Source organism: Sander vitreus, chromosome 9 (assembly GCF_031162955.1).
Source record: "Sander vitreus isolate 19-12246 chromosome 9, sanVit1, whole genome shotgun sequence".
In the NCBI taxonomy this organism is placed as follows: domain Eukaryota; kingdom Metazoa; phylum Chordata; class Actinopteri; order Perciformes; family Percidae; genus Sander; species Sander vitreus.
In genome coordinates this window covers 8,848,215-8,870,495 of record NC_135863.1, presented here as the reverse complement: position 1 = coordinate 8,870,495, position 22,281 = coordinate 8,848,215, and the positions used below count along the sequence as shown (strand labels likewise).

Sequence of the window (22,281 nt, the reverse complement as noted above, 5' to 3'; positions counted from 1 at the left end):
GACAGTGATCTTGGGTTGACTGAGTAAGTGCTGTGATGAGAGAAGGCCAGTAGACAAGGGATCAAAAGGTTGACACACCTGAGTACACTAGGTGTGAAGGAATGTTTAGAGTTTTTGTACTGATGCTTCAACTTCAATCATCAGTGATAAAGAAATACAATGCATTTACCAAATGCTGACAATAAATTTACAGGTAATACTTTTGATATATTACAACCTTGACTTGAAACAAATTGAAATACTTCAACTTGCCACTGTATTGATCTATAATCTTAGCGGTGCCTAAGGATGTACTGTGCTGATTGTACGACAAGACAACTCGCGAGATCACCCTGCCCTGAGGGGGGCAGGGACACCTCAGAGTTCAGGAACAAGGAGGTTCCTGAGAGGGAAGACGCATTGTTCTACTCTGAGTAGCAGCAGGAAGAAGCCTGTCTTTAGCACTCCCTTCATCACCTGCTCGGATTTTCCCTATTTCTTCCTCCCCCACTCATCTGCATTCACTCCAACTCACAAGCATTCACTCCCACTCACAATGCATCCTCCTCCTATCCCAACTTCTCCTTTTCTCTTCATTAACTTTGTGCATCTAGGGAAAACCTTTAGCTCACCCAGTAGAGCCCAATGTAGGCTGAGTTCTTGGCAGCGGCCTGGGTTTTAAATTCGACCTGAGGCCCTTTCCTGTGTGTCATCACCTCTCTCTATCCCCTTTCTGTCAATTTGTACTGTCTAATAAAAAGTCAGCTAGAAACCTCTACTTCATCATATTTCTGTTGGCATGTGGTTCCACTGTGTTCCGTCCAAGTGTTGTAAGATGTCAACAGACTTTACTCACTTCAAAGTGAGACTAATAACTAGGAAAAGAATGACCAGGGGGTAATTAGGAAACCCCAAGGGCTTGCTGACAGCTGGATTAGAGAGGGAAAGAGATGAGACCAAAAATAATAATAATAATAATAATGAAGAAGCAGTAAGAAATTGGTTAAAGAAAAGAATAGCAAAGAAAACTGTGATAAAATATGAATAACTATGCACTTTTGAGGAGATATAAAAAGAGAAAAATGTCTAGTTATACCAGGGGAAATGTTTAAGGGTCAACTTTTCAACTCATCACTCAGTAAAACAAGCCAAATGACAGAGTTCGCCCTTCAAACCTGTCTGCAGCACTGGTATTAAACCTGCAACTTTTCAATTGGTGTCATTGAGGTTTACTTTGCAGAGGCAACTGTTTGCTCCAAAATCACACTGAACTTTCCAATTTGTCAAATTTAGGTCAAGAAAAATAGTCAGTTTAAGGTGAAGTGGAACAACTTCTTTTTTTATTATAAAAGTGAAAGAATAACATGTTTTTGCTTCAAAGCATCAAGACCTGGCAAGACACATACAAGGAGGAATTTAGGCAACAGTAAACAGCATATGGTCTTTGAATTAACTTCTGACTGACTCTGGGACTGATGGTTGTATAACAAAGTAAATACTGGATGTTCATTTGGATTGGATTATAGTTATAGTTTGAGTGGCTGCAATACATCAGCATTTCCTGGCCAAGCACAGGGCGCTACTCTGTGGTGCTGGTCAGATAGCCAGCAATACTCTGTACAAAAAGTGTTTCTGATTCAGTGTCAGTGAAGTTTTAGGAACAGGACTATGAGAGCTGTCTGAAAATGAAAAACTGTACTTTAGAGCTGCCTAAGTATCAAGCATAAATAATTTTCACACGTCCCATAAAGCATTAGGGTGAATTATAGGGAGCTGGGGAGGAAAGAAGTGCAGGGGCACTTGGGAGATGATCATGTATTTGGGAAGGGGGTTGTGTTTGGCAAGAGTCCTGTTCCCCTAGGCTGTAAATCACTCAGAAGTCTCACAAACATATAAGTACACACATGAGTACATAAGTACACACACATACACCAGCAACAAGATTAAAGTTCAACTGTAGCCAGGTAGCCCCAGCTTTTGGAAGGCGATGTGTATTTGAACACGGGCAACAACTTGTATTCAATGACACTTCTCACACATTTCTGATCGTACACCACAGAATCATATTAAACACATGCAGATATAAACACACACTCCTCACCTTGCACAGTGAGGTAGATTCGCTCTGCCATCACCCCTCCTTCGTTTATAGCAATGCACTCATACCAGCCCGAGTGATCTGGGGTCACAGCGGACACCTGTAGCGAAAGGTTGGTCAAGATGTGCACCCGTGGGTCCAAACGGGCATCCTGACCTCCTCTCAGCCAGGTGAGGTTGAAGCTGACCGTGCTGACGACATGGCAGGTGAGGACAGCACTGGAGCCAGGAGACACAGTTACATTACCCTCAACTGTGATTGCTGGAGGCGGCTCTGCAGGATGAGGGAATAATGTTGTTGACAGCTGCCAGGAACTTTACACCATAAAGAAAGCTAGACAGGAATTCAGAGCGAGTGGTTACTTTCTTGCTAACACTTAAGTATGTAGAGACATCTAACATGTTCCAGTCATGGGGAGCAATTTTTCATTTCATTTTTAGAAGTCTATAGCATTTGTTTTTACCCTAAATGTATTTTTCTTCGTGCCAAAACTTGGCTTTCTGCTTGAGTCAGACAAGTTGTTCCCAAACTGTGGGTCAGGACCCCAACAGTTTTCAAGGTAAATGTGAGGGGTTAGGAGATGATGGGGGAAAAACATTTCTGCTACACAAATTATGTTTGTTGTCACAATTGTGGACATTTGGACATTTTGAACTTGGGACAAGGGGTCACAAGTAGACATTACTTCACTTTAAAAGGCCACTTCCCAGAAAGGTTGGGAAACATTGATTTAGACCATTGAACACAAAAACTCACCTCAAAGTTTTCAATAGTAGGTGAATCTCACGCATGAAATCTTTAAAGGCGCAGTAGCTAAGCCTTATAAAACTAACTTTCAATCATATTTGCTGAAACTGACCCTATGTTCGAGTAGAACTACATGAAGCAGGTAATTTTAAAAACAATCCAGCTCCTCTGGCACCACCTGCAGCCTGTAGTACGATTTACAAAAATCCACCGCTCCCTGTTCAGATGCACCAAACAGGGCCAGGGGGGGTGTCTAACTGCATGTCAATCACTGCTCATGCACACGCATTCATTCTCCCTTGTGGGGGGAGGGGCGTAGGAGACCGTTTTGGGCTGGGAAAGGGGGGAGGGACTGAGAAGTTGTCGATGTTCAAATTGTTTGGCTAATTCCTGGATCTTTGCAATCCTACCTACAGCACCTTTAAATTAGGAATTCTTAAAAGGGGAATTGCACTGATGTTATACATAAAGGTGAGTTTACCATCATTACTACTGCTCAGCCTGAGAAAACATTGTTTTAGACATTGTATAATGTTGATTTGATATCTCTGCATCTATGGCTTCAATTTGACCATTCTTTATTTAATCTGTCTCTCACAAGTCGACCAACTTTATGACATTACATTACTTTTTAACATACAAAGTAAATACAATGTTATTTTATCCATATTTCATCACCAAAATCAGCATATTGATGTCTGTCTAACCCTTTTATGATGCTCTGCTGTCACCTACAGTGTGTGTTTGGGTGTGTTTCTTAACTTTTAATAAAGGTATTACATAGCTTATCTTTGCTATCTCCACTATCTCTGTCTTTCTTCTCAACACAATCTCTCAGTGTGTCTTCAATCATCTTTTTCAAGGGTGAGGCAGAGCAAAGCAGGGAAATCGGGAGAGAAAGAGTAGATGAGGGCAAGGAGAGGTAGCAGAGGCTTTGGCTCTGATACAAGGAGGATGCTAGCGATTTCAGCACAGCTCCTCGGGATTAGGATGACATAAATTTGGCAGCTGAGTGGGTATTATGTGTACGTTTCTGTGTTCAAGTCTAAACTGTGGAGGCCTGTCCTCCTGTTCCAAATATCACTGACCCAATGACAAAGTTTGGAGTTGTGGCTGAAGTGAATTTTTTTCACCTAATTTTAGAGACGTCATAAGAGGTAAAAGCTGAACAAACCAAGTCCCCTTCTGCACCTTTGTACTGCAAACATAGTGGGTGAGTTATAGTAATAAATTACGCTCAGACATTACACAGATCACTGCCTGGCTCCCTTTCTCCTTCTTCTGTTTCACAAAGTGTCTTTCAACTACCTCACGCTCTCTTTTTCTCTGCGCTCCACCTTCTTCCTTTCGGCTTGACATTCATCATGTTGATGGAACTCCAGTGAATTTCACAAAGCAGAACGTTTTTTGGAAAGCAAAAATTGGACAAGAAAACCTTTACTGACTGCATTAGGACTTACGTGGTGTCAGCTCTGGGGTCTCATAATGGAAAGGGCTCAGATTGAAAAATAAACACACTACAGAGGATTTTTGAATAGGCAAATATACATTTTTGCCCAGTGGTGAAACTAAAGGTATAAATCATTAGATACCACTGGTTTTGTCTGTTCTCAAAGCTTTGACATCATGATGATCACAAAATCACTCTCCAAGTAATTTATTAGATAGATTATGAATTTCTCAGTTGGAAAATATAATATGCATAAATTGTTATGCATTTATTATGGTGGTGACCTGTGAGTATTTAAGCTCTGTTGTTGTAACAGTATACCGACCTAAACTATCACTACACTGTGTTCTTTGTGCACAGCCTGGAATTTATTTACAGCTTTATATGTATTCTCAGCTTACATCATATTTACAGCCCATTGCTTTACAAATCAGGCACACAAAAATACCATATTTTCAAATTTTCCTTAAAGCTACATTAATTCTGCTATCATGCAGGTTCTCTGCTGGGATGCACAGCAAGAGACCTTGAACCCTATGAAATTCAACCCACATCAACTGGCGCATGGATTCCAAACATATGTCCATAAGTAGTGTAAGTGTATGAGTTGGTGGGACCGAGAATGTATGTAAACCTATTGAGCATGACATAAACTTCCTCTTGCTGCATCATTTCACTCAAGGTATTTTGTGTCTTTATACAAATATTATTTTTCAAACATGATACAGGTCATTAAAGACAATGATACTTAAAAGTCCAAGGGAAATCACATTTCCCATCCCTTTTTGTTGTCAAAAAGAATGTCAACATGCTTTTTAAATGTATTGTTAACTGTTTTCTTTGGGGAAATATCAAAATTGCTCCTTTTCGTCTCAAATGGCTGGATTGGCTTGTCGGTATCTGTGTTTAATTGACAGCAGCTGGCAGGCTGCCAGAGTGCCAATTTTACACCGTAGGGAATGAGAGACAAAGTAAACTAACTTTGCGCTGCAGCCTACATGTCAGGGGCAGACAGCGAACAGGAACACATCTATATAGACGGATACCTGATAACAGTATTTCGCTGATTTAATGCAAAACTATGGGGTGCCACTACGAAACCAAAAATAAAAAAAATCTCTCTTTTGGTTTTACATTCTTTTCTTAAAGGAGAACACACAAAAAGTGCAGACAAAAAATGCAATTCAATTTCAGTTGGACTTTAAATTGCTCACTGTCCTGCAAATCAATCCATCACACACCCATTACACTTGTTGACAGTCTAATGCTTGCCAGCCCCTAAGCATTTCTGTCCGACAGTCCTGGCTCATTACACATTGTGATGGAGGGTAGCTCGCAATACACTGTTAATTAACATAAATTACAGTGTTACAGTCCATTGACAAAAGTCAACACTGCTGTCTATGTAGCGAGTCTTTCTGACATATTGTAATAGTGTCTTAATACATAATTTGTCTCATATTCTTCAAATTAATTTTGCTTCAGTTATTTTCTTTTAACAATATGGTTACTAATGTCATTGTATTAGTCAACATAGAGAGTTTAGCTTTACTGAGGACCTCAGCATTTTGTGTGTCTGCTTGTAATTATGATTTTAATGGAATTATTGCATTACAAGTAAATCACCAAATAGATAGAATAAATTGCCTGTTATCAAACTGTGACAGGGTGAATGAGTCTTGTGCTTACCTGATACATCCAAGAAGGTGCGAGCTCTTCCTGTCCCAGCACTGCTGATAGCAATACACTCGTAGTAGCCCTCATCCTTCAGAGTTACCTGTGCTATTTCCCACAATGCATTGTCGGACTCACTAGAATCAAAAGGAAGAATGTTCAGTATCTTTAGCTTCACTATTCCTAATTCATTCGATCTCCTACTAACTACTACATCCATTGATCTGGTGAAAATCAATCAGATTTATTTACACAGGAGTGCAGAGATGGAAACATAATATGCAAGTTTTAAGCTCAAACCAAGTTGGAAGGAGGGAAGGAAGCATAGTTTGGATCCATTCTGTTTGTCTTTCTGCCTGCTGGAGAGATATCTCTTAGAAGCTATCAATAGATTTGCAGATTTGCATGACTGGTCATTGGCCAAAGGGGTAAGTGATATGGTTTCTCAGCATGTAATGATTGAACAGATCGTATCATCATCAAACTCTCAGCAGAGAGAAGAAGGAGCAACCGCTTCATCATCTGCCCCATCTAACAACATAGGGCATCTGTGGAGCTCATTTCCAGTTTGAAAATGAGTGATGGCTTTCCAAAACTGGTAAGGTAGTAGAATAGCAACTCATAAAGCCGCTGAACAAATACAGTTCTGATCAAACACATGTTGCTGAAATAATCTTCTGAAATGCTTAAAAGGTGGCTAAGACTTTAACAGATGTATCCCATGTCACAGTTCAGGAGCAGCCATAATAATGTGTGAATCTCCTAACTTTAAACAGGTTGAACACGGGATATGGATAAAAAGACCTTATGGTGAAAGTACATCACGTGGAACTGGCATATAATGTTTCTACAGTTTTGGCAGATGTATGCATTTTACTGCAATGCTTTTCCTCTTCATATCTGACTTTTGTGAATTTTATTTAAGAAGAGCACCAGAGAAGGAATCCCTCTTCTGTTCTGGTAGAGTTTTTCCTTATCTGAATTGAAGGTCTAAGGATAGAGGACAGATTGTAACCTCCCTTGTGGCAAATTTGTGATATCGGGCTATATACTGTACATAATATTGTCTTGATGTGAAACGACTTGATTTGAAAAGACAGTGTCTGAACTGACACATAGTTCTCCCCAACCCTGCTCACCTGAAGAGTTGGTCCACCCCAAGTTGCCTCCCATCCCTGCTGAAGCGCAGCGTAAAGGGGATCAGGCTCTCTACCTGGCAGTGGACAGCCCCTCTCTGGAGGTAGTATCCATGACTTGTGGCTGGTATCAGCACCTTAGGGGCCTCTACGAGAGAGATTGGAAATCAGCAAACAAAGTTAATCACTCATATCAGGCAGTTAATCAAATTACCAAGCAATACATATAGGTGACAACCTGTATCACTGACCAGGTACAATGCTGGAGAAGGAAACACTGGAGACTCTCTGGAATGGGAAACCATCCCGGTCATATCCTGTCACCTGCAGGAAGAAGGCCTCGTTGGGTGGAATGAACTCTGTGATGTTCCAGAGGCCAAATGGCTCGCGCTTAGGGTAGTTGCGGATTGGCAAAGTTTTGATCACTTCGCCTTTGATTGACACAAGGTCTAGCCTGTCAGCCTGAGCAGGAGGTGAGAGCCCGGTGGTGTTCAAAAGGATGTGAGTGGGAATACCTGGAAAGATGGTCAAATGTATACTGTATACTTTAATGTCCCAAAGTGAAAGGCCGTAAGTGAACACAACAGGTGAAAGGAAAGCAAACAACAGCTGTAGTCCTTTTTTTTGTTTTTGGTATGGTAATGGTATTTGGTATGGTTGACCTCACTGACCTTGAACTGGCCTACTGGAGGTCTTTTTGAAGTCCAGGGTGGGCTTTCTGGAAAACCCGGCTCGGAAGTCAATGGTGCTGAGACCTGAGATACGGACTGAATGTCTTCCTTCACTAGAGGTCTGTATCAACAAAAGGGGAACTGTAGATTTACATATGTCCAGGACTTGTGTTGTATGTCGGGTAATGTGACTTAGAACTACTGGTTAATACATCCATGTTTCTGGCTTAATCTGAATGATAATATTTTGTCTTAACATCCTATGAAAGATCAGTATCTATATAAAACAAGCACTTTTTGCGGTCACATCTTTATTGTTTACAACTGTTGTTTGATAAGTGCTATAGTATTAGATGTTTGGTACAAATTGATTTGGTCAAAAACCCCGGCTAACAATTTTTTATAACTTATGAAAACAAAAGAAAAACAACAAAACAAAAAACAGTTGTTGCATTAACAGCAGCACAAAGTGGTCTAGATGACAGACACAGCACTGGGACTGTTGTGTAACAGCCTTTTGTATGCCAACCATCCCTGCATGTATAGACAAGCAACTCTAAGTAAGTCAAGGCGGACTATCAGATGCCTCACACCAAAGCTTATAAAACATCCACAATTCATAGATGACCCATTCAGTCTGACATTCATACTTTAATTAAACAAACACGACCACTATAATCACGGGGTCTTCTTCGTGTGGAAGTCTTTTGAAGCTTTGCAGAAATAGAGACAGAGTAATTACAATAAAATATAGGTTGGAGAGAGGTGGAAACTCCTCATCTTAGGTAAAACACTTTGGAGGTGTCACAGACATTTACTCATGATGCAGAGTGAGGCATGCAAACCTACACTGTCATTTGCAATTGCCTGAAATGAAAGAGAATGCATGGATTTACTGTATTTTGCAATTACTGAGTTCTACTTGACAAAAACCTAAATCCTTGTTAAAAGAAACCCGCCAACAGGATTGAGCAGTGCATTTAGACAGACGCATACCACAGCTAGAGGTGAAATTGCTCAAACAACGAGGTAATGCCAGTACAAAGGGGATCCGGCACAGCCTTAAATGCTAATACCTGCACGTCATGAAAAACAATACATGTAGTGGTCATCAAACATGCGGTAATGGCCGCCATGGAATTATCCTGGGTCATTAGTTGGTTGTAAATGAGGCCATAATTAGAGGAGAGGTCCTTTAAAGGTCACGCTCTTACCAAAGACAAGAAGAATCCCTGTCATTAAAGCCAACTTCACACCCACCCGGACAAATTGAGCAGCACAGGTCTCAGATACACCCTCACTCAGCTCAATCAGCTCTTGTGTGGCTGGGATGAGATAACTGATACAGATTTTTACACTGAACACCTACTGATGTGATTCTTTGTACTCATGCAAACCTTTAAATGCACTCATCAATGCTGATGTCACTGCAGCATGAAGAAGTCTGACCTAGATGACTCATATTTAAACACTTACACACACATAGTCACTATAGTCCCACAAAGCACAAATTAAATGTAAGGTAGGTTGGCAAGGTTTAAAGGTCCAATGTGTAGGATTTTTTCCCATCTAGATCATATATCGCAATCAACTCTCTCACACCACGCAGTTCAAAGTACGTATTACAGCTACGGTAGCCTTCATGCTTCAAAAAGCCGGTCTCTTGTTCTTTTCAATATCCTTTTTCTTTTTCTGGGCGAAGAAGAAGACTCCTGTTCCTGAAATTTGGATTTTGAATACGTGTGGTCCTCCATGTTTCCTTCTTCAAACTTGCCGGGGCTGGGAAGCTACGATACCCATTAGCAGCATTAGCAGCACCTGTGAGTTTAACATGTGACAGCGAAAACGCGAAAGGCGGAGCAGTATGTCCTGTATGTCCCTGAGCGGCTAACGTATTTCAAGATGGCGTATGCGAATGCAAATGTAAAATTTCAAGCCAAAAGGAATACTTGAAATTGATGGTGGTGGTAAATATTCATGAAAAAGGACAAGTTTGTGAACGGGCAACACAGGTTTTGATAATGAACAACTAAACACGTTACACACTGGACCTTTAAAACTGAAGAAGCAGGGGGTGATAGTGGGGTGAGCCCACCTTCTACACTTCGCCACAACATCCAATTAAAGGCAGATTAAAATGGATCAAATTCCTTTTCACACACAATCTATGGCCTGGGTCTTACACTGGGGTGTCACGGGCCATTAGCATTACTGAAACCCAGCATGGCAGAACAGAGAAATCCCCCTAAAGTATTTATCCACATTTCTTTCGATGTCCTGGGAAACAAGGCTACGGAGATATTTTAGTCTGCAAGCCAGATGAGGTTGGAAAAGGCAGTGTCCAAGAGGAGAAATGGGAAAAAACGATGTATTAAGATAAAGATGTATTAGTGCCAAAGAGAGAGAGAGAGAGAGAGAGAGAGAGAGAGAGAGAGAGAGAGAGAGAGAACAGAAGATCCTCCTGTGCTTCTCTGAGGGAGATAATTAGAGGAGTAAATGTGTAGGGGGGGGTATGAGGAAACAGAAAAGTGACAGAGAGATTCATGAAGGAAGATCAGACAGGAGCAGAACGAGATGCAAATATGGGACAGAAATAAAACAGGAGGATGCAATTTCTCTTCAGTATGTCTGTTTGATATCCCTCATCACTTTAATGAGCACTATCCATGGAACAGCTTACCATATTAAAAAAATTTTTTAAACACTATTTATTTTCATTTTCTTTCCTTGCAGAGAAATTCCTCCAAAAAACTATCAATTTTACAAATACCCATACCCTGAGAACCACATAGTAGTCCCTAAAGGCCTCATTGATTAGTTTAGGTTCATCCTTGAGGTGTTTTTATAAGCTATATGAAGCATGAGAGGAGTGTGGTCTAAATGAGTCATAGCTATGTATTCACATGAATCTATAAGGTGGATTTTTTCACTATGAATAAGAAAAACATCGATTCTGGAGTAACTTTTATGAGCATGTGAGTAGAACGAGTACTCACGTAGCGTTTTATTAATTTCCCTCCTAATATCTACCAGTTTAAGGTCAGCCAGTTCTCTTTTTAGTGCCTTGGCTGCTTGGGTTAGAGTTTTGGGGTTAGAAGATGATCGGTCCTTTTTTGGGTTCAAAACTAAATTCATAGTTGTGGCTTACGTGAGCAAGGAGAATGTGTCGTATCCTCACTGGAATAGGGTTAGGAATTAAGAATTTGCACGGGAGCTGATTTCACCACACGTGACTCCTACGCCGCCATGACCGGAAGCCTCCTTACCATATTAATTGGCTGAAGTCTGAAAGCAAAGGCCTCAATCAAAGACTTCTGATATGGTGTTTAAGTTGAAATTAAACAGAACACACATTAATGCAGTTAAGCATCTGTTAACCCCAAAGTACAAGTTCCCCCAATCAGAAAACAAGGTCTTATGAAGACAAAAATCCAATGCAAACAACCAATCAAAAGCTGAAAAGGGTTTGCCAGAGGTAATGCAACATACTGTGGAGTGTTTTCACAGGGGTTATCACACACGAGAAAAAAGTCTGTAATGCTACAGTAAGAAATGTTAAGCTCCTGCCAGTTTTTCTATGTGAACAGAGAAAGGGCTCCTTACACCGGTGTTTAGTGACAGACCACAGCATGAGATTAACATGTGGGTTATGTGCAGACACAGCTGGAAAAGGCTTGTTTCATCCTATACAGTAAATCAACCTCAGTCCAAAAAACAAAAAATGCATTACTGACTGAATGTACGTTCCACATCCATGTTACTTTTTTGAGTTACCTTTACATCGAGACAAATCAACGCATGCAATTTAAACTTTGAATACAATGGATCTCCCATAATGCCCGTAATGCCATTACTGCCCACTGAGAGGTGATTACATAGGCATTAAAAGACATGACAAGAAGAAGAGAAGAAGAGGCACAACAAGAAACAGACGCAGGGTCGTATTTAGGAAGGTTTCATGTTGTACAAGAATAAAAAGAGCCTAGAAGTGTAGAAGTGCTAGAACAAATCATGGGAAATCCGATCCTTAAGACATCCTCATCTCCTCACAACTGCACTTTTCTTGGAGAGGAAACATAGAGATGACAATGTTTTTATCTAATCTCTTCCCCTGTAAATCAAATCGGTGCTAACACATTACACAGCTATGCAGAGATGAAGGAAAGTGTCCCAGAAGGCCCCTTCAACAAATCACTCAGGTTAAAATGCTCACCATTTCCCAACATCTGGCATCGAAAGTGCAGGCAGTCAAATGTGTGAACTTTTTTGCACTACCTTGACAGCAGGGTGCCAACAGTTTCAACTCGGCAAGGGGAAAACAACAGCAAGAGTGCCCCAAACAAAAATGTAGCAGCTTGTGTTGACAGCAGTGGCCTTGAACATACTTTATCTTCATCTACCAGGACTGTCTTAAAAATCATTTCAATGCTCAAATGTGTCTTTGTGATCATGTTTTTTTGTTTGCTTGGAGATGTTTTCACCAGACATCATGCATGTTAAATTGATTACATATCAGTGTATCACAACATGCTAATATATTACTGCAGTAATTCAACTTAAGAACTTTCTTCAAGGGCACAGTTCCCTGCTGGGGAAGGTTATACTACTGAACTATTTGTGTTTTTAAAGACTGCTCAGCTCTGGGAATTGTTAGGAGAAGCCTGCAATTTTACACACATTCCCAAAAAGAATGAATTATTTACCTTGATAGACCACATCCCAGGCTGTGGGTCCTTGATGTTGACAACTTTGGCAGAGTTGGGAATGTGCAAGAGCTCCGTCAGGCCGTCACTGTTCCCCATGAGCTTCCCTAGAGGCCAAACATGAACACTGAGACAATTATTCACCTTTTCTGCAGCTTTGACTAATACAAATGAATTCTTAACATATTTTGATGCATGGCTTCAAGTTACAAAAGTCATCAACATATAAAGACTCAGGATATGGTTTTAGCATTAAACAACATGTGCTAAATTAGTGGACCCCAGATGATGTTGGAATACATCCAGCCCTATGATAGAGAAATCTTTTTTTCTGTGTACTCACTTTAACTAGACCTTGATCCAAAATAGTCTTAAAAAAGCTTCTCTTTGACTGACTGACACCAAGACCTAAAGTTTACACCTCGGTGTTTAGATAGTTTGTCTGCTTTCAAATACACTCTATCTGCACTGGAAGTATCTTGATGCTGCATTTTCAAAGTTTGTATTATTATCTATGCAAACAAAATAATAGACCAGGGAATAACCACTAATAATTTTTTTACACTGATTTATTTTTGTATCAATAAAGAAAATGTACTGTAATTGCTGTAAAAATGGCCTACAAAGACTGGAAAAACTAACAGTCTAAAGACTACTTCCTTTTGTCAGTTATGTGGAAAAACACATGGAAACACCTAAGATTCATAGAAAGCTATTAGAAATCAAAGCTAATTTACACAATATCAGTTTAACAAATAAATGTGCAATAAATACATATGTTTTTGGTTAGTTTATATATAGATAAACGACCCATAAAACCCAACATAAAGTGGATTAATAAGGTGTTGGGATCACCACAACCAGCTACAACAGTTTCCATGCTACTTGTCATAGTCTTTAAGTCTGAACTGCTTTACTCGAGCAATGGAAGATCATTTTTCCAAAAGTCCAAAAATCTTTTATGATGTGGTGGAGAGCGCTGTGTTACAAATCTCCCCTCTGCTGTTATTTATATTTTCTTTGTCAACTATATATATACATATATATAAACATCAATCTAAAAATTAAGATTTTTTGGAATCCCACTGGCAATCCTGCTTATGTATGGTAACACTTATCATACCCTGGGGGTTCTTTATCTCAATGTTAGGTGCTGGGCCGCTGAGGGCCACAGTGACTTCCTTCAGGCTGGGGTCAAAGGGCATCTGCCAAGTGTTGCTGGCACCAGTGAAGTGATCAGTGGACAGCAGGTGGACCTTGGATGCATGCACCGCCTCCTCCACCCATTTCAAAACCTAAAGCGAAGGGAAGAAAATGTGAAGAATGTAGGAATTACACATCATTTATAGTGTGGGAAATGTAATCTGTCTCTATGATGGTATACCTCTCAGATAAGGTGCTTTATTTTAAGAACACAATGTTTAACAAATTGAAAATAACATTATTAAAGGAAGTCCATTATTAATGACTAACACACACACACACACACACACACACACACACACACACACACACACACACACACACACACACACACACACACACACACACACATAAATTACCCCCCCCAGCTGTACACAAGGTCATCCCCGCAACATGTGCAAAGCTTTCATCAGGAAGTTTCTAACATTCCCCTGTGTTGCCCCCCTGTTTCCCCCCTGTCCCTATGGAGAACTCAACAGCTACTGTGTGAGACCCAGACACTATTTAACCCATTAAAAGTCAAACAAGCATTTGTGGCTTGAGAGTAATATGATATAGCACATCCAGAGTCTCAGGGTAAAGCTAGGTGCACAGGGAAAAATACTTGGTTTGACTCAAATGTACTGAGATGCTCCATAAATGTAAATTTTCTGTAAATTTGTTCCTTAAAGCTACAAACATTTTTAGAATAATCACTGCAAACAGACCAAACATGGTCAAGATATTTGATGCTAGTGTTTCTCAAAACTAGTTATAAAACAACATTTCTAATTTACATCCTTGCTTTAATTGAAATCAGCCCTGGTGGCACAGATAGTAAAAGGAGAGTTGTAGTTATCCTGCAAATGTTTTTAGTGAAAATGATGCTGCTGATTAGCAAATGTATTAATAAGACAAACCAAGAAAGACATAGAAGGTAAATAAAATAGATTAATAGAGAAATGGGAGTATTACCAAAATGACAGACAAGGATCAAAGGACTCTCATGCAGTCTTATAGAAAATTGTTCAAAATCGAGAATCCCTTCTTCCCCTACCCTGACTCTTATATTAAAGTGATAAAACAGCAATGCTATTCGAACTACAGGCTTGGACTTACTGCCCAGTCCAAGACTGCTGATTTACACTTCTTGGAATGGTTGAAAAAGCTAAGGTATCCATAATTCAATTGAATGTTTCCTGCATATTTGATCTGGAGTCCAGACTTGAACATGGGCATAGCAAAAGACATAAGAGCGGCTGTAAAACCTTCTACTGCCATTTAATTTACACAGCTTAGGGGTTGAATCTAGGCCAAGCTTAAATGATGTAAATGCTGTGACCAAAGCACGTCTTTTACCAGAAAGTTGTTCTTCTTGAAGAGAAGTGCACCTCCAAATTTCTGTTTAGTAATGCTCTTACCTCATTGACCTGTTTCTTGTCTAGATGGAAGACCTGCCCAGAGCTGGTGGAAGCAATCTCCTCGTAAACCTTGTAGCCGATGTGAGTCCTATCATCACAGTCCCCTGTCAGCACAAACACCACCTACACACACACATATATATATATATATATATATATATATATATATATATATATATATATAAAAATGTGATATATTTACCTGTATGTTAAACCTGTATACAATATGCAATTTTTTGCAGTAATATCCAAACCTGTGACTGCTTCTGCTGAATAAGCTGCAGGACTTCATGAGTCAACTTGTAATCTTTGGAACGGGCATCTGTGAAGACGTAAATAAAGGATCCCGGCAAGGAGATCTCCAAGGCAATCTTAATGGCGCCAATGCTCATCTCTGGACAGTCCCCACCTCCCTGAGAAAGAGCAGGATATCATCAGCAAATGGTGTGAATGTACATAAATGTATGTGTGAGTTTGTGATCAACCAACACAGCTCTCTGATTTATTTAGTCATTATTAGTTAGTATGCAGTCTATGGTAATACATGGCCATTTCATTAGGTATACCTGTACAATGACAATTATCAACATAAACTGAACATTATAGGCATTATTCAAGTCAGGTATTCTCATGAACCATTCGTACATAGAACTACGAAAAGTAAAGCACAGTGATTTGTATGTATTTAACGTATTTGTTGCTGTATGCACCACACTGATTGCTGCTGTATAAAACACAGAGCTTTCAAGCCAGGGAGTGGAATTCACTTCCCGGGGAAAACAAACGACTTTCCTCTGGAGTGTTTTAATCCAAACCAAAATCTTTTTCCTAAATTGAACTAGTCGTTTTGGTGCCTAAACATAACTGTCAGCGCTCACTTTTTGTCAGTTAAACTTAACTGCCATCTCGCGGTGCCCTGTAGCCGGCTTCAAGTAACCTTTTGTCAGCTAAACTCAACTAGCAACGGCTGCTGATACAGGCAACAGCTCACAGAGCTCTGTAGCCGGCGTCGCATGACCATCATATGTACTGATGTGCATACATTTCCGTACGATATCATACAAACTCGTTCATGAGAATGCGATGTTCAAGTAGATTTTATGGCAGTACATTTGTATTGGACTGGACAGATGTACATCAAAAAGTGGTCAATGAGTATATGTAATATATAATTATCAATGCAATGTAATTATCAGTGCTTTGATAACATGGATACATTAAGCCAACACACATATATAGAACAATTATCTTGCAAACTTGCAAAACTCTGTAATGGTTGTTCACATTTCTCTTCAAGTTTCAATTTTTAAATAAAAATTGCATTTGAGTGAATATATAGCATTTTAGCAGCGCTGTTAAAGTCCTTGATGCCAGACTTTCCAATCAGCAATACATAAATAGCACATTATAGCATAAATAGCACATTATAGCACATATAACATTACATCTTGAAAAAGATATCTAGTGGTAGAAATATCACATCCATGAACTCTGTAGCTTTTAAAGATATGCCGCAAAAAATAGAAAAAAGGATGCAAAACCAATATTTTTTTAACCATACAAGCAACAAACCTAGTTTAAAAAAAATTGTGACGTAGGTGTGAATGTGAATGTTCAATCTGTCTTTCTGATCCTCTGTCATTCTCTCTGTTGGGGGGGTTCAACATCTAGCTAGCATCACTCCCAAGAGTAACATCTAGAATGGAGTGACCCATGATTTTAGTCCAAGGAGGGGGGGAGGTGAAGAGACGGGAATCATCTGTGTCTCCTGAACACGAAAATCTCCCCTCTGGACAAAAATGCACTCCCCCATACCCCCATTGCCCCCAACATTAAGCCTGATAAACCCTCTGTGCAGTTTTGTTCTTGTGGCTTAAAAAAGATGAAGTGTTGCCTAACATCTTTACCCTTAAACACAATTCATGGCAGGAGAATCTAAATTTCAAGAAAAATGTCAATTCCAAAGTGTATCTTTTCCGTGCGTTCTGGCCAAAACCTCTTCAGGGGTGTGCAGGTGAAGAGGTGAGGGGAGGAAAAACAGACTCAGGAATGAAGCGGCAAGTGAGAGGAAACTGGATCGCTTCCATTCTACACACAACACGCTCGCACACCAGATCAACTTTAGCACATGCCAAGGATGCACAGACACTTGCCAAACTATTTTTCTTCAAAGGACAGACCTCTGAATGCTGCTTATCTCTGCCCGTGTCTGTCCCTGTCTATCATACTGTAGCTAGACATAAGGAATACCAGATTTGCAGTTTTTCTGCTTTGCTACAGAACAGGCTTTGTGCACAACTTCTTGTCTCTCTGTTTAGCTGTCTAGCCATTGTATGCTTTTGTTTATACATTTGTTTGTAATGGTGCAAGAAGTCAAATAAACATGGGATGAAGATATTTTTTTTAAACAGTAAGGTCACCATATGACCAAAGCCATGAGTGTTAGAACCCCTAGCTACATTATATGAAGAAAGAAACCCCATTAAAACAGGGAACAGTAATGGCATGTCTCTTCTAAAAGTAAAGAAAAATAAACCATTGTTTAAAACTTCTTTCATCATCCAATGTAGACTGACCCATCAGACTTGGTCTTAATCAGCTAACAAACGTTCCCACCCAGACGTCTGGTATGACCACAGTCTGCCACTTCTATCAAGGCCAGATGACATTATGCTAATGCTATAGCATAAAGGCTACTGCTGCTGTTTCCTAGGTTTGATGAATGTGATCTTTGAACCCACCTGAACGTACAGCTCCCTTAGCTCATACTGGAACTTCTTGGGGTCTGTTGTGATTGTTATAGGTCCAATCTCTGCAAAGAAACAACAGAAAGAGGTTCTGTGATTAATAGGGCCACAGGCTGAAGCATTTTTTGTTTCTTAAATTCATGTCCTTAGCCAAATATTGCTTTTGGCAGATTTGCACGGATGTCCAGATTATAATGTCACGATATGAATTGCAGTGAGGAAAAAGTTCAGGAAAGGAGATATATTTAACCAACAGAGAAAGGGAGAGGAGGAAATGTGAGAAAGATACATGACATATAGACTGATGGATAATAAAGAAAAAAACATAAAAGGAATGACAAGGAAGGTTGGAATTATAGTCTTAAAATGTTTCTCAAGACAGATAATGCACATAATGATGATGAAAATTTGAAGGTGTATGTACTGATAAGATGTGAGCTCTGAAAGAATTCCAATTCATTCTGTCACTGATGCACAAAAGCTGGTTTCATCTACATGTCATGAACCAGAATTTAATCTAGATTTACTGGAAGTCAGTCAGGCTAATTGATTAATTGACCAATCGTAACAATCCTCCCTGCCATTTTTGTGTTACTGGCTCTTCTTTGGTTGTATAATTCGGTTATTGTAATGTTCCTGTGTCAGTGTCTGCTTAGGATTTGGCTGTTTTTAACTGTACCATGAAAGTTGAGCACCATCTCTGCCAGGGTTGGTAGTCACTGCTGTTTCTCAGCTTACTTTGTTCTATCCGTTAATGAGCTGCTAAGCCCCTTCTTGAGTCAAAACTGTGTGACTTTAGCCACTGCAGCTGTGCTATGGAATGAGCCTGATGAGGGACTGCAAAAAGCGCACACACACACACACACACACACACACACACACACACACACACACACACACACACACACTGCAGTTTTGCACATGCAAGCATATTGTAAAACAATGTTTCCCTTGTTGAAGAGAGGACTATTACAAAGCATCCATGACTTTTGAAAAAGGTTACTGTTTGAACTGTTTTACAACAGTCTTATACTTTGTCTAGAAGCCAGTACCCAAATTTAGTGCAGTGACAAGACTTCTCAAACAGAATTATCATGAAGGACTTTCTATTCTCTTTCTGTCTCAAGTGAGGCAGAAAGGTTTTTGAGTTTGACATAACTTTACACCGCATACAATGAGGAATCAGAAGCATTTTCTTTTCTTTTCTTTTCTTCGCCACCAGCATTACCTTACATTTCGTCTTGAAAAGCACTCCACAAGCACTTTCAATTTCTATAAGATACACAAAGAAGCAAGAAGCCTTTTTCCAAATGACCCAGATTTTGGCATCCATGTAAATCCTCAAGGTGGAGCGAAGGAACATTTACAGCGATCAGAGACGCTTTTTAAAACTAACATGGAAATGTGTCTGGCTGCTCTGAACGGAACATGCATCTCGAGCCAAACTTTTCAGAGATGGAAAAGCTGACATCCCGTTCCTTATGGAGAAGTTCCCATGGCTGTTGTAAGTATTCTTTAGACTAGTTTGGCTACGGTGATCCTAACCACAGCCACTGTCTTTGCACCAGCACTGTGAAAAATCATAGCTAGTACTCATGAGATCTAAACAGCATGAGACGGCGTAAACCTAACCTGTGCTTTTCAGTTCCAGCACCAAAGTCTAACACCAAAGAACATCCATGCCTGGAAGCTTCCACTAGAAATATTGGGGGTTAAGTGCCTTGCGCAAGTGCACCATATGAATTGTGGTTAAGGGAAGGGAAATCATTACATCTTCATTTCCAAAAACACATTTCCCTGCAGGTCTGTAGAGAAGAACCAATGGTTCCTTCCCTGCACAAAATATCAGAACCTTTTTGGCCAAATGGACAAATTAATTTTCGATATTCAGTGGAACAAAGCAATTTTCCTCATCCTGAATATTATAAATAAAACATGATTGAGGATATAGGATGCTAACTCCCCTTAAATGACAACACATGTAAGGGAAATCTCAAGGCAGTCCTTTGGCTGCCACACAGGAAATAGTTTTAACACGGAGCACATACTGTAAGTGGCGTGATCAACATGATCAAGTGAATGAACTCAAAAGTCTCTAAAGTCTGACAGGAAGGAGTAACAAAAGAGAGAAACTGACCAAAACAAAAACAAATCAAGATAAAGGGCTGTATCTCATCCTCTTTTTTGTATCTATTGTGTAAGTTGTTGACACAAGTGGACTTGAAATAAATGATCAAAACAGCCTTGATATTCTCACAGCACTCATCCGTAATGCCGGCTGTAAAAGCATGCAACTGCAAATCACGTGCAAACCTAAACATGCACAGAAATTCTAATGGGATGGAACTGGGAAACTGTCTAATGACAAACTCAGGTTCACCTCCGCTGACATTCGGGTTTTAAAGTAATTTGCTGGGAATCACTCATGCATTCATTGCAAAGTGAGTTTCTCTTTCCTTACAACATCACCAGCAAGGAATTTCAAGGCCAATGCATTGAAAGGTCACAGCCGTTAACGTCTTCCAACCAAATATATTCTGAATTTTGGCAGCAATACATAAGACAGGAGAGCTTCACAAGCCGCTACAGACAATTGAAAGAGTCACTGTACTGACATTACTTCAAAGTTGTGACCATGATATGATTTGGCACTTTGGAAAGTTTCTCTGGCATACAATACCTTCTGCCACATTGGAGAGTTTATATAGCAGTGGCAGTGATCACATTTTTTTAAAGGTACTTTATTGTCACATACACATACTGTACATGTAACGAAATTCATTCTCTGCATTTAACCCATCCCTCAAGGGAGCAGTGGGCAGCCATTTACAGCTCCCGGGGACCAACTCCAGAACTGACTGGAGAACCTAGTACATGTTTTTTGATGGGGGGGGAAACCGGAGCACCCGGAGGAAACCCATGCAAACATGGGGAGAACATACAAACTCCACACAGAAAGGCCCGGAACGACCTGGATTCAAACCCAGAACCTTCTTGCTGTGAGGCCACAGTGCTATCGATTGGGCCACCATGCTGCCCAATTTACTTATTTACGCCCATTTACTGTCATTTTTTCATTCATGAAGGCAAAGACCAGGATGTTCCTAACTTACAATTACTCTGGTTTATAAAAACATAATCACAAAGCTCCATAAAACCAGTGCAGTGAACAACAACTGAGGAACCCCTAAACTGAACCTTCCGTTCATCAATACCAGCAGCAACACAGTCACAAAGGGTTATGTTCTTTTTTCCTATTTACAGCCACCGGTTCATTGATGGTTCAAGATTCTTATTAATGCAATTTGCCCAAAGTGCCCAGTTTATCAAACTAGTTTAAATAGCCACTGTATGTTACTGGTATAAGTTATTTACTTAAATAAAGATCAGGTAAAGGAGCTTCTATGGCTTTTCCCATCCAAAAATATCCAACAGGTTACACAACATGTAGCTGTTACAGCACTTAACAGCAACAGAGGCCATAAACACACACAGCTTTCTGTCATTCTGCTGACTCAGGGTAAAATCTGCCAGGAAAAGAGTGGCTGTCATTCTGACCGTCAGCTATGAGGCATAATTCACTTAATCAGCCCCACTGAGAAAACACATGTGAAACAGCACACGGTGCAATTAGTGTGCCTCAGTAAGGAAAGTGACCAGCACTATATATACTGCATGCAATGGTTTGCAAACGCATAGGTAGGTAAGGCACGCAAGTCCATTTACACTCTTGACATATAAATGAATGCACAAACACATATGCGGTATATAAAAGGTAAACAACATAGTGCTCTGTAATTGCCTCAGTATGAGCAGCCATCAGTCTTATTAGAGTGTACACATATGCTAAGTCTCTCTTGGGAATAGGCAACAAAACTAAAAAAAAGGTCTGAGTACACTGCATGCAAACAATGTGTGGCACTTAATGTTAACGTTCTTTCTTTTGCAATTGCTGTCCTTTTCTTCCATTTTTAATTATTCACTTTATTATTCATTGGTAACTTCTTATTCCTTTGTTTTCTTTTGAATTCTTCTTTTTCTCTTATGGGATAATAATCTCCATTTATTTAAAATACAGTCGATATTTCTGGTGTTGTCCATCTCCTCACTGCTACAGAACAATAGCCACACTTGTAATGGTGCCAGATCAGAAATGTGTTCTTTCACCACGCTGAGCCCAACTCATACACATTTTAATTTGATCTTCCTCTTCTAGCAGTATGACGTTTGAAATAAATTCAACAAATAAAGTTTTCAAATGTAGCTTAGCAGAAAGGTAATTTAAGGAGCAATTACTGCTTCCAACATGGACAGGGTACGATTTACAAATTTTTATTTCCTGTCACATCTACTGTCAGGTATATTCTCCGTAATGCATCAAAGAACATAAAAAGATCACATTTTGACTTGATGTAAACTGACTGTTTTCAAAATCTCTCCTTTTACTCTTTCCTATGGATTGGAGGACACTTC

The 22,281-nt window shown here is 39.8% G+C and overlaps 1 protein-coding gene across 1 annotated transcript in view; it reads right to left on the bottom strand.

Annotated features, from left to right (window-relative positions):
• The window catches only part of hmcn1 (hemicentin 1), an 82,391-nt gene that overhangs the window by 48,678 nt on the left and 11,432 nt on the right, over positions 1–22,281 (bottom strand). The window contains exons 2-11 of the mRNA XM_078258576.1: positions 17,803–17,873; positions 15,316–15,474; positions 15,062–15,184; positions 13,582–13,753; positions 12,459–12,565; positions 7,756–7,876; positions 7,336–7,599; positions 7,088–7,232; positions 5,964–6,085; positions 2,081–2,350 (exon numbers count right to left, since the gene is read on the bottom strand). Coding sequence (XP_078114702.1) covers positions 2,081–2,350; positions 5,964–6,085; positions 7,088–7,232; positions 7,336–7,599; positions 7,756–7,876; positions 12,459–12,565; positions 13,582–13,753; positions 15,062–15,184; positions 15,316–15,474; positions 17,803–17,873 — 1,554 coding nt within the window. The remainder of the gene's footprint in view (positions 1–2,080; positions 2,351–5,963; positions 6,086–7,087; positions 7,233–7,335; positions 7,600–7,755; positions 7,877–12,458; positions 12,566–13,581; positions 13,754–15,061; positions 15,185–15,315; positions 15,475–17,802; positions 17,874–22,281) is intronic.